We start from the raw sequence: 14671 nt of genomic DNA, 5'->3' as shown, positions 1-14671 counted from the left end.
ACCAAATTGGTCCAAACCAACAATTAAACATTATGGGGCAAGCAGGACAGATTTACTGCGATGCCAAGATAAATGGACGACAAATCTGAGCTATAATCGGTCCAGGAGCTACGGTAAATTTTATTGCACCAGGAACTGTGAAGTACTTAGGGTACATCTCTAGACGAAACAGAGACTCTATAAATTCCAGCTAATAGGCGGACAACTAGCCGGATTAAACGGCAAAATTTCTAGTGAGACTCTCCTAGTATGGATAAGTATAGTTTCGCATAAGAAGGTTATCCAGTTTGATATTATTCTATTAGGGAATCAACAGATCATTTTGGGAATAACCTAGTTGAAGGCACACAACTCCAAACTCGATTGGTTTACAGAAGCTGTATGCTTTCCAAACAAAAGTAATCTACGAGATGCGTTAGAGCCTGCGAGGCTGTACACACGCGATGAAGAATTGAAGGCGGACAATTCTATCGACTTAGGGCGCCCAGTCCAGGGTCCTCCATTAACGGTGAAGGAAGGTGACCTCCTGTACAAATGAAGAATAAGCAGAAGAAGTGCTTGAAAACACCCTTGTAAATAAACAGGAAGAAGCGCCAATACCGGGACAATACCAGAAGTACAAGAAACTATTCGAAGAAAGAAAGGGCCATGAGGCTTTACCAGAACACAAGCCATGGGACCACGAGATAGTATTGCAGGAAGGCAAGACGCCTCCATTCGGGCCAATCTATCAGATTTCGGAGCCTGAACTAAGGACGCTTAGGGAATATCGACGAAGCATTAAAGAAAAGATGGATCAGAGAATCCTCTTCACAAATAGCAAGCCCTGTTTTATATGTACTCAAGAAACATAATACTAAAAGATTATGCGTAGGAAGAAGAATGAGGAAAGATATCCTTGCTTTTAATTATCGTTCCTTGGTATGAGATTTTACCATGTTCGCTTGTATGATTTCTTATATATATGATACAAATGCAAAGGAAGTTCTTAATATACGCGCCTCTCAATATGCTAAATGAGATTTTCATTGCACTATGCCAAGAGATGTGATTTCCAATGTAAAGTAAAGAACTGGGTAATGAGGATTATGTCTATAACAATAATATAGGTTTTTGATAAGGAGGAGATAGTGGATCAAGTTCAGGAATCTTTTGAAAAACTTGTGAAAATTCCTTGTTGTCAGGATACCATTTTGGAAAGTTTATCTTTCTATCCGAACGTCTGCCTTCAATTTTGTTTGTCTAATCTGCGGATACATAACGTTGCTCAACTAGGAAGGAAGTATCTGCAGCCCTGACACACCAGCACATAGTCTGCCTCGGAGATACCCCTATCTATTCCAATCAAGGTAACCTTTGCGGACGTAACCAACAAGCTCCGTATAGCTAGTCTAATTCGCTTTGTTCCAGGGTCTGCCAACGCGGTTCAGGAGAGCTGCATATCTCGCAGGTTGATAACCCGCCATGAGTCATGAGTTTGGGATATTATTAGATAAACAATCCTCTCATCAATATATCAAGTTAACTCATTAGAAATAGTATCTTTGACCTTTATAGAATGGTTGATAATATCCGACTAAATTTATCTTCCTCAAATCGCTAGCTGAAGGATTTCCTCAGAAAGGTATCAAATGAACCTGTTGATGATGATATCTTTATTCTTTCAGAATGTGAAGTCGATAAAAATAGTTGAAGCGTTGAGCCTATAAATTTGAAACTTTTGTGAATGTAAGAGAAGATTTTGAGTGGTTTACCGAAGTACGAAAAACATGATGGCCAAAGTGGGGCTATGAGTCCGATTTGTATTCGTATAAGACTACAAGAAAAGAGTATCCCCTCATGCTCAAGATCCCTACATTAAATCATACCCCTGCTGCAGCTCGTGTCATGGTGGCCAGGTCAGTAACCCTGGTTATTATCACTCGTGCCGTCAGAAAGTGCAGAACCATACACTTAAATATAGGCCACTGCTCGCCTTGTAGTATGTACTTAAAGTGGATGGTTCTATACTTTCTGGCTGCACAAGTAGACCTTCCTCATTCACTTCTGATTCTGTTACTTCTCATTATATTCATCGAAATCAACAACAACCAAAAATTACTTTCAAACATGGATTTTTCTCGAGAAAGACTACAAACTGGCTTGGAAGATTTTTTGTTAAGTGTAGCGACGGAAAGTCTTCCTTCGACAGAAACTCTAATTCTCTCCTTCTCTCTTTTGGAGAACAAAAGATATAAATTAGTAGCCGAGAAAGAACTTTCTCGCTGGCTCGAGAACGACGCAAAGTACAATACATTCGATGGCAGCTATCATGAGGGATTCGGCGAACGGTTCGCAGATTATGAGCCAGGACCAAGACCTACAGCACTTCCCTTTAACCAGGCGCCATACGACTCCTATGATTTGTGTTTAAACGCAGATCACAGAAATTATTGCCATCGCAAAGAGATTAAGATGGGTATTCTGAGTCATGTATCTTACACGAGTGAGGACACCGAATGGGATTTTTCACAAAGTTCGGTTTCTTCATTGCAATGTCGTGTTGAGAACTCGAAGGAAATCATGGCCAAATACATGGTTGCGTACAATGTCGTGCAAGAGCTGGTACGGGAATATCAGGAAATGTTTGAGTTATCAGCAGACCGTTACGTTGATGTGGAATTCAGACTCAACGTGAGAAAAGATACTGAGCATCGACTAGCTTTGAGAAGTGATACAAGATTGAATCCCCCGGGTTACCTTTCGTGCACTCCTACATTAGACAGCTTGGGGAATCAAATGGAAAAGGTAACTGAAGAAGTACTGAGCATTGGTAATCGATTGAAATTCCTGGAGAATGTAGTATCAACCATCAACGATGCTAAATCAGATGAACTATCGAACTTGATGTCGCTTGTCAGACGATTGAGATTGTACGTAGCACCTAGAAGTGAACAAATGTAACAAGCTAATCATTTATTGTAGTGCAGAAGAACGTTTTATTCTCCAAAAGCCAAAGAGAGAATTTTCCCTCCCTGCAGAGATTTGGTCCAATATTCTCGAGAAAGTCATGCCGAACATACAGACCATCAACTCTAATAATGGAAAGTTGGACCCTATGCTTGAGAGATGGAAGATATCGAAAGTCCTGTTTCGAACGGTAGTCCCAATTTACTACAGAGAGGCCATCTTCTCGTTCACTCCACACTCGTTTATGAACTGTACTACCGTCAAAATCATGAAGAAAATCACTATCCATATGTCGTCACCTGAATGGTATACGCATGCAATTGGCACAGAATGCGCCTGCGATTTACCGAAGACGACAACAGCAATTGAAGCTTATACTTTACAAAAGCGATTGAAGGAATGTACTGCATTGGTGGAACTCCGGTTTATAATTCCGCCTTGTGCAAAAATTGAAGGTCATGCTGAGTTGAAATGTATTTCTTTGTCCAAAGCTGATCTCTCCGATCTTCGAAAATGGAAAGGGTCATGCGATTGTTGCACCTTCAGCAAAAAGTCAAACCTATGCTCTTTGTCCACTTTGGTACCAGTTGAGATTATTTAGATGGGTGGATGTATTTAGTATATCAAGTCAAAACAAGCAAATATTTTACCACGTAGAATGCCCGCGGGCATGGAGACTTGAGGTTCGTGACCTTGCGCTTTTGATGGAGAATTAAGACCAAGAGATTCATTCTAATTTTCCCCTCAAGTATCAAGTCTTTTTCCCAATGAATCGAACTGGCCCGGCCATAATTTATGACTTAGAATTTAGCGTGAAAAAAGCTGGCAAAGTTTGATTTGTATCTTTGCACAGGCCGATTAGTTCTTATCACAGAAGTCAGGCTTAGAAGAAAGCTTGACTTAGTTGGGAGAGATATCATTTGATAACCTTTTTTCTTCATAATATTTCCTTAATCGTTTATTTCTTTCATGTTAGTCTAATCACAACTCTCAATAATTTTTAGCCTCATTCAGCTATACTTATCGTATTTATCTTCGTGAGTTATTCCATACAGAGCTTGCAACGAATTCAGTTCATTCTGACATTGGTTCAAAGGGGTCTCTATGTGATTGAGAATTCCAGGTACTTTCAAAAGGGTAAATGTCTATGGGGCGAAGAGTGGAGGTGTATGATCTTCGAGGGTGACTACGATCAGATCTCTTGATATTGAAGAAATTAATTGCACGAATTGAGAGCTCGGTGGAAAGGTTAGAATCTGGCAACATATAGTCTTTCGCATCGAGTCTTTCCAGATACGCAGCATTACCCCGCTCCTTGCCCACCTTCTCTTTTTGAAATAGGCCGCTTAAGGATTGGGTTGTAGTTGAATATTATCTTCTGGTCCTTGGTATGAGTTTTTGATGTCAAGCTTTGTTTAGATTCCTAGAATCAATGAAGATGACAGTAATGACGCCCCTTTATTTACAACGTATGACCGTCAAGAATGTCCTCAGGGTTGACGCTCCCGACATCATGAATATTGAGGATGCCAAGGCTGAACTCCAGAGCGAACGAGAAGCGTATTGGGCACATCTCACCGACACTAAATTGAGGAAGGAGAGACGGTGCCGCCAGAATCGGATCAACAAATACATATCACGCTGGAGAGAAGAGTTCCATCTTGTGACAACCGAGGACTACCACCCATTAGCATGCGAACTTCAAGATATGCGTGAGGGTGGAGTAAGGACAAGTAAAGGAAGACCGAGAAGACCCGAGGGCCGGTCAAAAAGGTGTATAAGCCCGCGTTTGGCTTACAAACTTCAGAAGCCCGATACAGAAACCTCGAATGATGAAGACAGTATCTTCGACTCACCAATGGATTTTCATTTTGGCCCACTCGACGAACCATCTTCCAAAGAGATTGACGGTTAGCTAGTTGTAAGAGTCATCCTGTTAACGTAACCGATCGATTGCCATTAGATGTTTCATACGACATCTTCCTTGTCATCAACGTACCCAAGAGTATGAGCGACCCTGCGCTCGCACCATCCGGAGAAAAGGACTTGAATGCTGAACAAACAGGGCTGACGGACCTATACTTGAACAGGTTCTAGCACTCCGTTTCCGCGAATACTAAGAACGAAGAATTGGCTAGGAGATGATTAAAACGATTAAAACGACGAAACCGGAATATCTTACCCACCTGTGGGTCGAATTGCAATTAGAAATCTGGCTGTTCCAAGGCAATTCAAAAGAACATCAGGGGAGCGTATGAGCCATGATAATACCCCAGACAAGTCCGAAGACGATATCGGGGCATCTCCCTCAAATGGTCACATACTGGCGACGCGTGAGCCTTGGGAAACTGCTAACACTCATTCACAAGCTTGACTTTGACTAAAGTATACAGCAGGGTCTCTCACTGTTGGTTACTGCATTGAGCGGAGGCAATTATTCCTCCATGCTTACATCTGATCCAAACTGCCGGAGTCTGATGTGGAGATAATTCATATCTTAAGCCTGTTTTATTGTGTGATATAAGCTGCAGAGTGAACTTTTGCATTTATCCATCACCCTACTGCATCTAAATGCGTGCCCCCAGGATATTAATTAATAAACAAACAAACAAACCAACCAACATTAACGTGGTGGAGGCTTCAAGTTCTAATCCTTGTATCTGATCCAAACTGCCGGAGTCTGATGTGGAGATGACTCGTATCTTAACCCTTAACCGGTTTTATTATCCTTTCGAAAGACGGACTTGTGCTGACATTATAAAGGATAATCTAAAAAATGATGTTCACTTACACAAAGCCCAGATAAACCCTTTTACGACGTTTCTTTACAACATGAACATATGATCAATTATTCGAGATTAGTATTGGAGAATCTTCCCAAAACGTACCTGGCGTTCATTTATATAAACTAGCTATCCCTATTTACAAGCGCTCTTCACTTGTAGATTCTGAGTAGTCCAATTGCTAGCTTATATACACTCTTTTGATCACAATACCCTTTAGAGCGAGGGAAACTTCTCGAAATTGTTTTATAATAATCCAAGCTGGTTAGACAGGTCATTTGCAACTTTGAAATAGTGATTTGAAAACTTGTTTTTGTATTTATGTTTTTATGTGCCAAGGTTGGAAGCGATGTGATCAGATACTTTGTTATTTTCATGTGATCGGGTACCGCAAATTATCATATGATAATGTAAGGAAGGGTACGCGAAAGCTCGCGATCGCGATCAATCGCGATAGTGTACAACATGTAACAACTATACTCCACTTATCACAAACCAAACAATGTCGTCGCAGATCATGAAGACAAGATCAAAAAGACCTTGTTCGATTTGTTCTCGGAACGTGTCAAATCCTAGCGAACATTTGAAAAGTTGCCTAAAACAAAAACAGCGTTGCGAACTATGCGATAAACAATACCCAGCTGGACGCTATCGCGACCACAAGCCAGTGTGCGAGGGGCCCAAGATATCTACACCCAAACCTTTATCGGAATATTTGGATCTTGGATGGTTTAATTGGCGTCATAAATGCCCTCAGATATTACCTGGTCTCACAAGCATAAACTCTATGGATTATGGGACAAAGGATCTTTGGGCTACTTTACCTATGAAGATAGATATGCATTCAAACTCGATTCCAACAGAAGAAGAAATGTATGCGAAGGTCTTTTCTTCTATCAACGAATCAACCGATTTCAAAGCGTACGAAGATGGAAAAGAATCATTTGACAATCGCAACAAGGTTCGAATCGCAGGGACAGCTCTGTTCAGAGCTACAACTCAATCGAAAACTCGAAAATTTGCTAAAGATAACGAAGTTTGTGGTTCGATTTCGAATGTACATGTCAAAAATGTATCACTTGAGCTTCCCGAACTTCCTAGGGCTCAGCACCATCATCTTGAAATCACAACAAAACTGAGGGTGAGTGTAAGTCCTGCAGGAAGGTTTACAGACTTGTGGATAGATATGGAGAGAAGTGTATTCTTGTTGGATTTTGGAAGGTCTCGCAACATTTGGCTTGTCTTTCCACCCACGGATAGAAATATGAGGTTGCTTTCTGAGGTTGTTGGAGAACCAAATATTCTTGCTCGAATTGGTTCTGATCTTGAAGGAGGAATCGTATGTGAGACCACTGCGAGCAGCGCCTTGTATTTGCCTGCAGGCACTGTAAGTTTAATCATTAATGTATATATTCAAGTGATCACTAATGATTTTAGTTGTGTGCAGTATTCACTACTGAAGGTGGATTACTTGGAGAGATCAAGTTTACCACAGCGGCAGATGTAGCAATCATGGACCAATTTAGACAAGCAGAGATGATCTCTGCTTTTCCGCGATCATTGACTAGCTCTGACTATGACAGTAAGTTACTCACAAGGTATTTTGATCAACAATATTACAATTTCTAATTTGTTTTAGGTCTAAAGTACATTCAGAAAGCCAAATACTGGCCTGGTTTAGTAAGCGACGAACTTGTCGGTACGCTTACTAGTTTCGAGAACGTTGTTGACAAGGGAAGGCACCCTTTGTGGACTATTCTTCCTGAAGTCTCTCAAGAAATGACCCAATCCGAAGCACTGTTGATAATGCATCTGACCTACGCCCTTAAGTCCAAGAACATACAGGATATTCAGGTCCATCGGGGTAGTCCTCAAGGGCACGCTGAAGATAATCTATCAACATCATCAGCTCAAGAGAAGAGAGACTGGGCAAAAAGTTGTATGGGCCAATTAGGATGTCAAGATGTTATGCTTCCTTTGTATAAGATTGCACGATGTGAGCTACCTGAAGCGGACTCTGTCTCACCGCTTCTTAATTGGACCAAAAAGAATCCCTATTTGTATAAACAACCAGAGATGGGAACGTCGGCAATGGTGACTCCATCTGGTGCATATTCAGACATCCATACCGATTCCACAACTATCGGAAGAGCAGTTTGCATTGAGAGATGTACCAAGATCTGGCTAGTATGGCCTCCCACCAAACACAATTTACAATTATGGGCAGACAACAAAGGACTCGGAGTAGCAATCCAAATTTATGGGCATAAACTAGAAGGAGGTTTTGTAATACAAACGTCAGGGAATAAGTCTCAGGCCAATGCTTTGACAATGCCTGCGGGAACGTTACACTGTGTTTTCACAATCTTTGGGGGTTTTTTGATAGGTTCAAACTATTCTACAGCCGAGGATATCCCCCTAGCGGTGGAAATGCTTAGAATGCAAGTTATACGTGGTCAGTACGAGGACCAAATTGAGAAGGATTGTAGCTGGCTTACGAAAACAATCGAAATTGTTATTCAAGCTCAACCAACTCATGCTCCGAGAGCTCTCTCTTTAGTCGCTCAGCTACTGCAGCATATAGAGAATCATGAGAGATCGCAAAATCGAGAATGGGGAAGGTTCATCAAATCAGCAGCTAGTCTTTTCAAAGAGTATCGAAGAGGATTAAGCGTTGGGAAAGTTTGCTCCTGTAACGAGGTTCTTCCGGAAAAGATAGAATCGATGATATATCATTTCCGGAATGTTGATCATTGCATTTAGGATGAGATTGACAACGGATGAAGGCGAGAGCGTTCTGACGGTCTAGGACATCGAGTCAACATACTTATAGGACTGATTTATACTTAGATAATTGGATTTGTATTTATAGAAAACTAAATTGGAAGAAAACATTCTACAATAAAATTCTTTTTCTTGTAATCTTGAATCAGGATCAAACATAAATCCTTTTCATCATTATATTAACATTCGTAGGTCTTGAACCCATATAAACATACCATCATTCATTTTCTTATAGAACATTCCGTCCAACTGATATTCCATTCCACCAAACAAATCTTCTTCCAAGCAAGGATCCATCAACTACGATTAAGGGTATCCAGAGAAAACTCAATAAATTGAGATTCGCTAGACCAAATTGGGACAATTACCACAATATGACAAATAAGACGAAGATCAATTTGGTTAGGGCGTAAATTGCCCATATAGACAAGGGCTTAACTTCTCTTGCAGAAGCCAGCCCCCTAACACTATAATTGCTAGGATCTATATTCTGCTGCCGATAGTAAATGGGGAGCAGGTAGAAGGAGGCTAGGGTCGATCTGGCTTCAAACTATTACAGGGTAAAAACATACAATCAGCAGGGTTTCAGCAGATATTGCCTTGCTACGGATACTCCATTTAGGATTACGATGTATTTACTTGTTTTAAATGTGGTTGTATGCCGATAACAGGGTTTCCTATTTGTGTTTGAGATATACAGTTGTTCCCTCAAAAGCAAACAACACACCAGCCATGTATCATGGCTCGACAACTATTGTACAGATATTTGTAGTCGAATGATGCGAAAGGAAACGACAGATACTAGGTGTCAGAATTTAAATAAGAAAATTGGAGAAAAAATGCAGGTATGTAGCCATCCTTCCGTAACTTATCCATGCAGATTATGGAATACGACCTCATATGCAATGTAAAAGTTTATACGGCAGGTACCTATAAAGCTTTATTATTGTTGATTTTAATTTAAATTTTCATTTATATTTAGAGCCCTCTGTTGTCTCAATTACGATTCAAATACTCAGAACACCTCTCTATAATCACAATCTCAAATCCTCTCCCTTCATTTTCTAATTCTAAACTTTCTCTCCTCTCATCTTTTTCATTTCGAAATTTGCATAGCATTATTACTACCTACATACTGCAATCCATTGCATCAACGCTACCATACTGTCTCAATCCCATCACAACCACATCAAAATCCAAGAAACTACCACACCACCCAATATTACCTTACTCTCCGTTGTCATTTTCTCTCTCAAATTCTTTCCTTCCTTAATTCATTAAAATTCCCTGCTTTCTTCTCTTATTGCACTTTGCTCTTTTAGATTGTTCTCCTTCCAAGAACTTCCTTTGTTGTTGTCAACCTTTCAACTTCTTCGAACTTCATTCAACCAACAAGGCTTTCCAGCCAATTCCTGTTCTTCCCGGTACAACTTCCCTCGTCGCCACTAGAAAATCAACTTGGTTTCAAAAAATCATAGAAAGTGGTTATCAAATCATTGAGGCGAGAAGATCTGTTAGGCTCCGCAAAGAGGTATGTTTTTGCAAGTTCCCAGCCTTGTGTATAAGTAAAAGCAGCTCTTCCTTGCGGATTCGAGAACTCCTCGAAATGAGTGTACAGAAAATGTTCTTACCCATAACCGTATCCACGAGATCATACCTTTTGAAGTGCAGAGCTCACTCTTTGTTTGCCCACAACATTAATTATAGCTTGAAGCCTAAGCTACACAAAAGCAATTACTAACACTGTAGTTTTCCAGATTTACTTTTTGGACTACGGCGCAATTCTTTTCTCATAATAACAGCTTGATAATCTGAAGACAACTTTTGCAATAAACCCCGTAAAGTTGGGTTGAGAATCACAGCAAAAATGGAGCACGATGCAGGGAAGAGACAACGTGGGAATAGCATCACGACTACTCCCGAAAGACCTGCGAATAACGATGGCCGAGCTGTACCCGAGGCTCAGGTAACGGAGAGACCGCAAGAATCAGGGGAGATTAATAGCCACGACCCTCAGGGATATGATTTACAATCATCCAATACATTCACGGCTAATAGTAGCTCACCGCCCACAAATCCCGCCCCAAGATATCCTTTTGAACGACCTACAACCTCATCTAGTCAAGAAGGTTCCAGCACGTCAAAGAGAAGTGTACAAACGGTGGCCAAGTCGTCGTTAGAACCCCCGGTCACGAAATCAACCTTGAGTGAACTCGATGTGGATAAAATTGAACACAATCCCAAACTTCGACACGATATTAATTTCGATCCCGATTTACACTTTAGACCTAATCTCGATGGAGAAAAAGGACGAAAGAAGACTCAAAAAGCCAATGATTTTTGGGACATGATGCGTTTGCAACTTCAAGATTATTTGACGGATCGTGAGCAATTCGAAAAAGACTTGGGAGATGCGGAATGGTGCTTGCCAGCAACGCTCAAGGCTATCAGAGGCATTTTGGAAACATTAGTCCCGCAGTGGGATCGGTCTTCGGTCGAAGAGACCTTTAACGTCGATTTGTTAATGCAGCAATTTCGCAAAGGCGTTGCTGATCTTGGTAAACTTGCAAAATGGCTATCGCAACTCCTCAAATGTCATTGCGCACCGATGAGAGACACTTGGGTGGATGAAATGGTCGTTCAGTTGAGTGAGGGTGATAAAAACTGGGACGTGTCGATGTTAGTCTCCGGAATGCGAAATCTGTTGGGTGTTTTGGAAGCTATGAAACTCGTAAGTTCTGCATGATATGAGCCTAACGGAAGTTTGCTAATATCACATTCAGGATGTCGCAAATCATCAAATCAGATGTTTGCGCCCACTGCTTATCGAGGACACTGTTCAATTTGAGCAAAAATTCTTCGTAAGAAAAATTGCAATGGGTAGAGTAGACATCGCTTCGGCACATGATTGGTTCAAAAAGGCAGCAAGCTTGCCAGATAACGTTCACTTGGGCGCACCAACACGAATTCAAGGAAACACATGGGACTTCATGAAAGCACTTGTAAATCTGACGTTACCATCCAAAGCCATCGAACCTGTTCTTCACACCTTCTTTTTCGATGAGGAGCGCTTGGTTAAACTTCGAGCGGATATGCTGGATCTAATAAATCTCGAGATTTGCATGTTTTTGCATCACAAACTTGACGCGGCATCCAAAATGAACGAGGCTAGATCAGTACCACAGGATGATACACCTGTTGCTTCGTCGTATATTTCTTCTCCCGCGGATGAGGGCGTGCTCTCGGCACCGACAATCCCTTCTAAGAATGATTTCAAAGCCAAACGGAAGTACAATCATTTGGCTCAGGAGAGAGGTCATTTCTCAAGAGAACTTTCAGATAAACAGGTATGGGTACGAAATCTAGAGGATGAAGCTACGAATTCTCAATCGTCCAGCGCACGATCATCTCCATTAACTACTGCATCTACGCCAGAAACATATCCTGTAACACCACTTTATTTGTCTCTTCAAAATTTGGATTCTGCTTCACAAGTACGCACGTCTTTACAAGCTCTCCTAGCTTCATCGTCATCGCAAGACAGATGGACCGCACTGTCCTCGAATATTGCTTTACAAATTCTTCGTTCAACACCAACCCCTATAGCACGCCTTCCAGCCTTTGAATCTCATCTCTCATTCCACCTCTCAAATTCGCGATCTAAGCTTTATCAGGAAGCAGAAGCACGAGTACTCTCGAAACTTTACCCCGAATTACAAAAACTTGTCGAGTTGTATACTCCTTTGACAAGTCTCCAAATATTTGATGCGGCTATGTCACCAAAATCTACAAATGGAGTTCTTAACGGGAATGCTCCAGCAGCTGGACGAAAAGAGGAAATTTCATATGTCTCAACCAGAATTGCGCATATTGGCATTCTACATTGGAGGGTTTGGGCACCACTAGCATATCTCGTGAACCCCGATGCTGAGGACGAAGGTGATGTCAACATGATTCTTGATGACGATTTACCGGTTGACGAGTCTTAAAAGATTCACAAACTGGATAATTACAAAAAAAAATCTTTCGAGGGAGCTTTTAACAGCAGAATCGAGCCATGAAGAGAGTCAACTCGAAGAAGTCCACTCACCCGGAGTCATATTCAAGCCAGACTCCGGATACGTTATAGCAACACATATCACATGAAGAAAGCAATATCTCTAAGAATGGCTGGAGACGAATTATTACTATGACATATATCAAAAAGTTCGGAGGTCGCCTCATAATTTTCTCATCTCTAATGAACACATCTTTTATAAATTCGCATTGTTTTTGGAATCGTTAGGGAGTGATTTATGCAAGCAATAGTATAGGATTTCTTGACCGCAATTTGAGTTTTCAAAAGTCGTCATATATTCTACAATATATTTCAAAAATGCAACTTCAGGATTCAACAGCGTTTTTTTATCGTGCTGAGCTCCGCTCACAAGCGTTTCGGAGCCCCTAGAGCTTAGCTCTTCCATTTGAATAGATTTAGGATCTGTATCGCGTGATCGCATTATACTAGCAACCAAGTATGCTAACTCATATGGAGGGACAAACTTGGACATAACGACTAACATCCAATGTAGCTCGCATATCGCAATGTCGTATATTGTAACATTGCATATCGTGAGCTTTTATACTCTTATGAGATTAGAGTCCTGATTATAGCTTGAAGGAGAAGAAATCCTGTTTTAGAGGAGTGAAAGGATTTAGAGAAGTGAAATCTTGTAAGGGATTGAGGGCTCGTTTGGACGTCAAATTCCGCTGTATTCCGTTAAATAATCCGTTCTTTTTTACTACAGCTGAATCCGCTATAACAATAATCTGTTTTAAAAAGTGTGGATTTCGAATCTATGTTTTATTATTTGGATAAAGATTCCGCTGTAGAATCCGTCAAAGTGAAAGGCAATGGAGCGGAATTCATGATTTTGAGGGGGGATAAATCATATGGGTGGGGTATAATAAAAATCCAGCTTATGGAAAGAAAATCTCGAGGCAAACGGATCCAGTTTACTAAGTCTAGATCTTTTGTTGAAGAATACCCGCTCCCTCGAGTCAAAACTAAAAGTAATATGTTTCGGCAGATATTTGAAGCAACACAAATGTAGAGCGTCAGTCTCCCCTGTTTCTAAATCAAGAAGTATGCTAATTGGATTAAGATTTGGGTTGTCTTTGATTAAACCATGGTTATTGCGTTATCCCTCAAAATATCTACAATGAACGCATTTGTATTAACAGGAAAAAGAACGATCTGAAATATAGTGATTCATTATACCATAAGGGTGTATTCAAAGGTTTTTTACAAAATAATTCCGATGAAGCACTACCTACAGAAAATCCTTAACGCCTCATGCTACCTCGAACGATACATTCAATATCTCATTCTCAATTGATCTGTACCAGACCGCAATCCTAATATAAGTTTAGTATATAAAGATAAGAAGCGATATTCTTTCATCTATTAAGATGGTGTTTGGTAGCCGAAGTGAAGATTGGCCGGTAGTATATGAAAGGTAGTATTTCAATTGGTCGGATTGTTTGGTACAAGTGAATGTAGATATCACGGAATATTTGAAATTAGTTTTCGGTATCATCTGAAGGCTTTCCGTGTCCACCCGGTCGTTCCGGCGGGTCCGAAGCTATGCATTTATGAGGATATACTTGATGAGGGCAGCAGCAACGATATATTATGACATTGTGTCCTTTCCTAGGTGCTATTTACTTCAATATAACTTTTAATTACTTTATCCGAAGCTCTGACTGTATATGAGCATAGTATTTTTCATCAAAACTCTTTGTAATCTCTCTAAAAAGTTGCCAAGCGGATTGGAAGGTCGGTATCTCTTAACTTCGTAAGAACCTCCGCTCGAAATCGAAGATCCTTGGCTTTTCGAGGGGCTTCCCAAGCTATGATATATCTTCATTCACATTGACCCTGTATTGAGGTTGCCGTCGGAGTTGACTAGCTTTATCGCTTTATTGCTGTTTTCCAAGAGTAAACTAAACGACTTCATTACTGTAAACTACTTATATACACACTAGTATATAAACTAACTCTTGTATATTTTCTATTATCACTTCTCTACATACTCCTTACTAAGTATATTGGTTGATTTCGTTCTACTAAACCCATCTTGTTGACCTCCTGGGATCTTGGCAGTATATGCATA

General features: G+C 40.6%; 4 protein-coding genes across 4 annotated transcripts; all 4 read left to right on the top strand.

Moving 5' to 3' along the window:
• Nucleotides 1-2109: 2109 nt before the first annotated feature.
• SS1G_08051 (predicted protein) lies at nucleotides 2110-4154 on the top strand (the record flags this gene model as incomplete). The annotated part of the gene is made up of 4 exons (XM_001591375.1): nucleotides 2110-2912; nucleotides 2965-3372; nucleotides 3954-3986; nucleotides 4046-4154. 4 exons carry the CDS (start codon nucleotides 2110-2112, stop codon nucleotides 4152-4154), a joined length of 1353 nt encoding a protein of 450 aa, XP_001591425.1.
• A 266-nt stretch (nucleotides 4155-4420) lies between these two features.
• SS1G_08050 (predicted protein) lies at nucleotides 4421-5046 on the top strand (the record flags this gene model as incomplete). The annotated part of the gene is made up of 3 exons (XM_001591374.1): nucleotides 4421-4672; nucleotides 4757-4859; nucleotides 4913-5046. 3 exons carry the CDS (start codon nucleotides 4421-4423, stop codon nucleotides 5044-5046), a joined length of 489 nt encoding a protein of 162 aa, XP_001591424.1.
• Nucleotides 5047-6519: 1473 nt separating this feature from the next.
• Nucleotides 6520-8500, top strand: SS1G_08049 (predicted protein; the record flags this gene model as incomplete). Its single annotated transcript, XM_001591373.1, has 4 exons — nucleotides 6520-7119; nucleotides 7170-7314; nucleotides 7372-8187; nucleotides 8496-8500. The coding sequence occupies 4 exons, from the start codon at nucleotides 6520-6522 to the stop codon at nucleotides 8498-8500; spliced, it is 1566 nt and encodes a 521-aa protein (XP_001591423.1).
• A 1883-nt stretch (nucleotides 8501-10383) lies between these two features.
• Nucleotides 10384-12505, top strand: SS1G_08048 (hypothetical protein; the record flags this gene model as incomplete). Its single annotated transcript, XM_001591372.1, has 2 exons — nucleotides 10384-11247; nucleotides 11300-12505. The coding sequence occupies 2 exons, from the start codon at nucleotides 10384-10386 to the stop codon at nucleotides 12503-12505; spliced, it is 2070 nt and encodes a 689-aa protein (XP_001591422.1).
• Between the last annotated feature and the right edge of the window lie 2166 nt (nucleotides 12506-14671).

Source organism: Sclerotinia sclerotiorum, genomic scaffold (genome assembly GCF_000146945.2).
Source record: "Sclerotinia sclerotiorum 1980 UF-70 scaffold_10 genomic scaffold, whole genome shotgun sequence".
NCBI classification, from domain to species: Eukaryota; Fungi; Ascomycota; class Leotiomycetes; order Helotiales; family Sclerotiniaceae; genus Sclerotinia; species Sclerotinia sclerotiorum.
This window is presented reverse-complemented; position numbering and strand designations above follow the sequence as displayed.